Here is a 7458-nt window from a genome sequence, read left to right as displayed (position 1 = left end):
ACACTGTGGTATTGTTATCTTTTCCAAACACCACCTATCGAATTTTCAACTTGTACACTCTTCACCGTACGCGGTGTTATTTGTGTGCTTTGGCGTTCATATGGCCGTGTTCTACTTTCCACTCAAATCGCTTACTGAAGAAGACGTCAGGCGATATATGAATCCCTCCGAGATTGGCGGTTTCCAACCAGATGATGTGTGGGGAGATTTCAACTTCAAAGCCCGAAAGTATGGCCACGCATCTACAAATCACGGACTACGTATGAAAACGATTGAGACTACTATGCGTAATACGTGGCACTTGGACTATCTCTATGCTGGCGGCTCAGCTGGTACTGAACATGCGTATCATCGACCTACCACCCCCGCCTCCCTCCAAACTTATCAGCTGTCAGACTACGGTATCTGTGGTGACCACACCTTTGGACTCGATCTCCAGATACTTCCCACAAATCAAATCTATCGGCCCCAACAAATGCCAGCAATGCCGCCACCTCCAGACCAACGCCTCCCCTCCCATGGATATAACCGATATCGCCATCGACTGTATCACCTACGCAACAAATCCCGCGCGTGACTATCCCAAGCCAAAATCCGGGCGCATCAGAACCTACTACGGTCGTATCTCACTTTACATGGACCAGCGGAAGGGCTGCTACGAATCCTCGACCGCATCTGGCGCTATGCCACTAACCCACAAATCGTTGGAGGGTTCTATTATGACTTAAACAGACCTTGGGTTCAGCGGCTGCCAAACCACCCGTTCCGCTCACGTCTGACCGCCCAAAGCAATGCTCAAATGTTCAAAGATATTGCGTACCAACGACGGTCTCCGCGCCAACCCTGCATACCGGGTACCGATGACACAGGCGCTACCCTCGCTGGCTACTTTGAGGCTCTATTCAACTCTACAAACCCGTACGTGGCTCCACCGGATACCGAACCCTCTCCTGATGTAAAACTTCCACCATACGCCCCGACGATGTAATGAAGGCAATACTACGCTATCCCAATAAGAGACCTGGCCCCGACGGGATCCACATCCACCTCCTGAAGGCTGCAGTGGAGCGCTCTACCAAACACCGGACATTAGGACGCCCCGACGCCAATAGCTCACTGATTAGACTCCTTGCCGAAGCATTCACTGAGCTACTGAAGGCGGGTACCTTCCTGCAGCCCTGAACTGCAGCCTCATGACAACGCACCTATAGAAAGCCGATGCAGATATCACCTCCCCCGCCGACTTCCGCCCCATCACGCTTACGCAAATAGTCAGACGCATCTTTGAAAAGTGCTTTCTTAATCTGATTACGAGTCACCCCGGCTCTGCTCGTACGTGGCTCCACCGGATACCGAACCCTCTCCTGATGTCACTTCCACCATACGCCCCGACGGAGACTTAAGTTCCTCGTACTATTAAGAGTACGTTTATAATTTGCGTACTGCTTAAGAGTACGTTTATACATAGAGAGTCCAATGTGGAGGCCCGGCTTATTACAGTATTCTCTGACAGTATTCATTGTAGTTGTCACCACTATAGATGTTGCTTCCTTGTTCTGACTTAAATACAATCTTTTATGCACGTCTTGTTATTCTGCACTGCAATGCCGTTGGATACATAAGTCATACATATACGTGCACCATTGCGACTACGGTGTGTATTTGCTCACATTCGACAAGTCTTCATCAAACCGACTAGTGATTGGGAAGTATGATACAGAGCCCTGCCCTCCATTCACCTACCAATTATCTCTTAAGGACTGCATTGTGTATAGGCTAGCGATGTGTGTACACATGGGGCCATGATGGATAATAATCTCTTCTTTGAAGTTTAGATAGTATGCTATTTTTTTTGTATGACGTGAGCTGGTATTGCATATACTTATTTATTGAGTTTATGTATATTATCGTATTGTGTGCTTATAAAATAGCATGAATGTTGTCCTGTTAGAAATGGCGCTAGAATATATGATGAGCTTATATGATGTAGCTTACAGTTATATCCAGCTGTTCGGTTCTATGTAGATCAGCCTACAGTTAGAGGGGAGCACTGCATCGACAATATGTATGTCGTTCTCTACAGTTTTGTATAGTATGTAGTAGCACGTATTCAATACGGCGTACCTTAATGATGATAACATGTGCACACACGTGATTTATTGAAATCAATATTTCTGTTTATTGAAATTTATAGTCGAATAGCTACCTAGCTGTATGTATACATTATGCATAATCACGATATAGTCGCCTGTATTCTTTATATAATATGTTGTATCTATACAAGATGCCCCTACTCTGTACAGAGCTGGGTGCGCACTTATAACATCAGTGTTGCCAGGTGAGAGATCACTCTAGTTCAAGATTGCCTAGTTTATATGCTTGACGAGGGAGAGAAAATGGTTGCAGATAAGGGATATAAGGATAGCTTTGAATACTTCCTCACACCCTTAGAAGCTACATTTGAGAATGCGGCAGCAAACGCAATGATGAAGCGCTGGTGTGCCCGACATGAAACAGCTAACGGCAGAATGCGTAGTTTCTATATTCTCAAAAACACATTCCGCGCCTCCAGGTTGAAGAATTCAATATGTTTTATTGCCGTTGCAATTATTGTGCAACTGTATATTTGCAGCGGTCATCCTCTATTTGATAAGCGTTGATCTCGGACCACAGCGCAATCTGGACACAGTTTCAAAGTCAGGCAATACTATGCAGTACTACACGAGCGGTGACACGCGTACATTGCTGTATTGTCGTATCCTGATTCATAAATATCATGCATACGTGTTATGCATGCTCTATTTTTACACATTCAACTATATCATACGAGCAGACCCATGCGTGTTGGTATAGAAGAGGCCCATGTGTGTTGGTATCGAAGTGATGCTCACAACACACACACAGTCTCCTTAAGGCCAAGAGCGGTTGACGAAAAACACTTATAAATATCCTAGCCGAACATATAAAGCTATACTGCACCCATCCATTGATTGCGCATGACACACGTAATATCGACTAATAAGGTCTTGATCTGGTCTTGAAAATTTGATACTTGGTTTGAGTGTCACATTATCAATCTCGAGATTTGAAATGTGCCGGCAAACTTTACCAAAGTAAATGACAAACCCTTGGTTCGATTTGGGTGTAATTTGGTCCCAATACAATAGCGATCAGAGGGCAGTTTCCATATTTTATTTTATTTTGGAATTTACTGCTCGCTCCTGGAGTCTGGAGCCATCGCCCATCTGTGTTATGTATGAATTTATGTATTTATATTGTACGGTTGCGTCATACAGGGTTGTTTGTTTAAAAAATAAATAAATTAGGATTTCAGCGGCCAGCTCTCCAGGCCCCCAGCCAGCCTGGCCATGTAGGGCTAAATATAAAATACATGGCCCTCTGCTGGGGGGGAGTCTGGATTCTAAAAACCTTAAAACACGAATTCCTTTAATTTTGTCTTCAAAATAAAATAGAATTGCTGTTTGATGTATGCTTTCATACATATGCATGTACAATTGTTGTTTATAAAAAAAACAAAATTAAGAAATAGGAGCCTATTTAAAAAAAAATACACTTGGTTCGACTGACAATTTCCAGAGGGCCGTGACATAAATAAATTAAATTGACAGTGAGGGAGTGAGGGCTAGCTTCAAACCGTTTTCCGTTAAAACTTTTATGAATCGAATAAAAATACGTTTACGTTCAGCTTTTATTCCATAAGCGGTCCTTTGTATTTAAGTATGTACTGTTTTTACCATACGAACCAGTTCATTAGGTAGGCTCTTCTGATCATATTATATCCGTCATAACGTTCTAAAATTGAATAAATATGCGTTTACATTTAACTTGTTGAAGGGCTTGGCATATTTATTTTTATAAAAATGGCGCCCCTTGGCCTTGTGTGTTGAGCCCTTGAATCAAGCTGAACGGCTTGAACTTCATTGAAGTCTGTTGCTATTTATTTTTACAGTTTTTGCAAAACAATAAACAAAACAAAAAATGGGAGTCGGGCTCTCTCTGGGGGGCTCTGGCCTCTGGCTCTCTCATTCTGCTCACTGCTGGGAGTTTTTTTTAAAATGGCTTGCCGTACGGTATCACAAGCCCCACGCGGGTCGCTGGACGCTGGGTCGTGGACTTGCGTCTCACGGCCTCACGGCCTCACGGCACGGCCCCACGCCCTACACTCCACACTCCACAGTCTACACTCTACACTCTACACTCTACAATCTACAGTCTAAATACAGTCTGTACTCTGTACTGCACAGCTGCTCAACTCTCGTGTCTCGAATTCAATCACTCGAGTAAAAGAGTATATAAGTACAAAAACTCCGTTTTTAGCTGTAGTTTTCACCGTTTAATTTCTCAGGATTTCTGACCTGGCAAACTACACAGACGAAAAGGTCTTTTATTAGTAAAGGTCTTGTTCAGAGGGTCTGTTATGAACTCGCAGAACAAAATTGTTATTGTCGTTTACCAGGCTAGAAAAAACTCTTAGTGTGTCGTGACTGTCGTCCGTCCTGCAATTGTTTCATAGGCCAATACAAAAGTTGGTGTTCTGATTTTGATCATATTGGTGATTTGTCTCATTCGACAATAGCTATATTTAAATACACAGGGACAGAGGACTCAAATGTCAATTGCTTGCAGAGCACGGTGTGATCATATGGATAGAATATTTATAGCATCGCATACCCGCTGCTTTTAAACACAGATGGTTGCCTATTGAAGCTACTCACATAGAAACTGCAACATTGCCACATAGTCATATATCACATTGCACAATGTCAGACACACTCGGTGAATCCGTCCTCAACATAGTGGAAGCAATTGTGCCCATGTATATGATAATGGGTATGGGTTATATATCAGCAGCCATGGGATATATAGACCTACCTGGCTATAAGGGTTTAGCTAGTTTTCTTGTCAGGTTCTCTCTTCCAGCCATGATATGTAAAGCTGTTGGTAGCACAAATATCTACGACATCGACACCAGTATAATTTTCTGTATGCTTATGTTCACAGCTGTTTGCCTGTTGATGTCGATTTTCATACCGATCGCATACAAATATCTAGTTCGAGGAGAATACCATGCCCTTCCGTGGATAATCACATGTACAAACGTACTAGCATGGAATAACGCTATGATTGTGGGTATGCCAGTTGTATTTAGTATGTACGGCCAAGACGCGATAGAGATACAAACTATTATTACAGCGCTTCAGATCATTCTGATGGTTTCGCTAATCGTACCAATGTACGAGTTTAATGGAGCACTGAATGGAAAGCGGGCCATCATGCGCAATGAAAGTAATCCGCTGATGGATTTTTCAGTGACTATAGTGGAAAAGGAAAGTAATATCGACTTCAAAAGTAGAGGATACGGATGTGCCGTCTATCCGAAAAATCATGAAAAGAATAGGAGTTGCGATGTTCTATAATACTACGCTCTGGGCGTGTGCTGCAGGCCTAGCGTGGTCTCTACTGTGGTACAAAGTAGCCCCGGAAAAGCCAGCGCCATCGATACCCGTACTTTATCTCGGGTGGTTGAGTGACACTGTACACGCATTGGCCTTTTTCAACATCGGCTTCTTCATGCACACGCAGAAAATGATACCCGAACGCAACCTTCTATTCCAAATTCTGGGTCTGCTTATTCTCAAGTTTGTAGTTGCCCCGATGGTCATGTTTTTGTCCGCGTACGTCACGGGAGTTGAAGAACTTGCCCACCATACCATCGTAGTGCAATCATTCATCCCGTCTGCTTCGATTCTGTTTGCGTTTGCTGAGCACTATGATGTCATGCCAGAGCTCATGGCACCGGTTGTATTATACGGCGCACTGCTGTCCCTTCCCGCCTCACTATTTGGATATTTGATAGTAGAGGCCGTATTACCCGATCTCGTCTAATTTCACAAGGTGGTCACAAAAATATTAGTAAATCACGGCAACTACATCCGGAGACGACGGTTTGGTATTGAAAAATTAGGAAGCCAGCATCAAAAAGCATCGTTTGGTTTGATCATTGTTTGACAAAAATTTGCGCATCGATTGGTGTGCCCATCCATGTTAATAAAGTTTAAAATTCTTTGGCCGACTGCTTGCTTGTGGTGGATGTGCATCAGTGCACATGCGATAAAGTGTCCTTCGATAGTTCGCAAGCAGGTACGCTTGAGCTATCGCCGTATAAACGGTTTCAATTCTTTCTGGGCATATACAGTGCGTACTGGGAGACTGTTGCAATAACAACTCAAGAAAAGATATGAAAGTATGAATTTACCAATTCGCTAAAAAGTTGACATACAAGTAAGCGACATTGTTTATAGTAGTAAATAGCTTATTGTATTTATTAGTATCCCTGTATTTGTTATAGTGAAACTGGTACAGAGTCTGCAATGAATGACACATAGATGTACATTTTATGTGTGTTCGTTCGTACACGTGCATGCGTCGGTGCGTCGGTGCTCCGTATAAACCAGCATAAATTTGGGGGGGGAAAGTGTGCCCTGCTCTCTAAACTGTACTGTAGAAAAGTTAGACTCTATATAGTCAGTGTCTCTGACTCTCTATGTTTAGAGTCTATAAATATCGCTGGATGAAAAAAATGGATTCGCCCCAGACTCCCAGAGCCCATAGTGTACTTGCTATATGTAGCGTAATAGTAGGCACTACTAGAGAGGGCCTCTCTTAGGCAGCAATAGAGTGAATAGACTAAATTTCTCTCTATTACTCTACTCTCTACTCTCTCTAGTAGAGTGTGTACGTATTTAAAAATAAATAAACAACAACAGTGTGTAAAGTGTCTAGTAGATTGTAGGGGCAGTATTTTCTTGGAAAACCATTTTTCAATAATAATCATAGTGATCAAGTAGCAACTAGCATCCAATTGGCTTCGATCGGTAGATTGCCAAAGATCTACTCTTCACCACATGATGTCACAATATTTACTTTTTTGAAACTCGCTCTATACACTCAGTACTGTTACATAGAAGCACAGGAGTGACAAACTGACAGGGCCATGTCCCACAGCCTACAGGTGGCAACCGACTTGAGTCAGGAGTCAGGTCTCTGGACCGACAGTAAATCGCAATATGTTCAAGAAATGGCGTATCAAAGTCGCAATACACACCTAGATACAAGCGATCTATTTATTATCTGCATTTGAGTTTAAGGGCTAGATTAAATAATAATAAAAGTCTTCTATCATGGTCAGCGTTGCATGGTCCCGAGTCGTAGCTGAAACAGCACATACCACAGCAGCCGATACAACAGATATAGCAGATACACACGAATCTACCAATATTGATGTGTTATTGACAGGGTTCGGTGCGTTCCAAGGGCATACGGTGAATGCTTCATGGGAAGCTGTGGGCGAACTAGACAAGATGGTCATGGCTGTGGTATGTTATATATATAAACGTATATATATATATAGCGATATATATACATATATATATATAA

The 7458-nt window shown here is 42.7% G+C and overlaps 2 protein-coding genes across 2 annotated transcripts; both read left to right on the top strand.

Moving 5' to 3' along the window:
• Window positions 1-5102: 5102 nt before the first annotated feature.
• Window positions 5103-5907, top strand: SARC_05350 (hypothetical protein; the record flags this gene model as incomplete). The annotated part of the gene is made up of 2 exons (XM_014300784.1): window positions 5103-5307; window positions 5465-5907. Exons 1-2 carry the CDS (start codon window positions 5142-5144, stop codon window positions 5905-5907), a joined length of 609 nt encoding a protein of 202 aa, XP_014156259.1. The 5' UTR covers window positions 5103-5141.
• Window positions 5908-7202: 1295 nt separating this feature from the next.
• Window positions 7203-7397, top strand: SARC_05349 (hypothetical protein; the record flags this gene model as incomplete). Its single annotated transcript, XM_014300783.1, has 1 exon — window positions 7203-7397. A coding segment is annotated over one exon (195 nt), but the record flags the coding sequence as incomplete, so codon positions are not given.
• Between the last annotated feature and the right edge of the window lie 61 nt (window positions 7398-7458).

This window comes from Sphaeroforma arctica (genome assembly GCF_001186125.1).
Source record: "Sphaeroforma arctica JP610 unplaced genomic scaffold supercont1.338, whole genome shotgun sequence".
NCBI classification, from domain to species: domain Eukaryota; class Ichthyosporea; order Ichthyophonida; genus Sphaeroforma; species Sphaeroforma arctica.
Note: the sequence above shows the minus strand (reverse complement) of the source record. Positions and strands in the feature narration are given on the sequence as shown.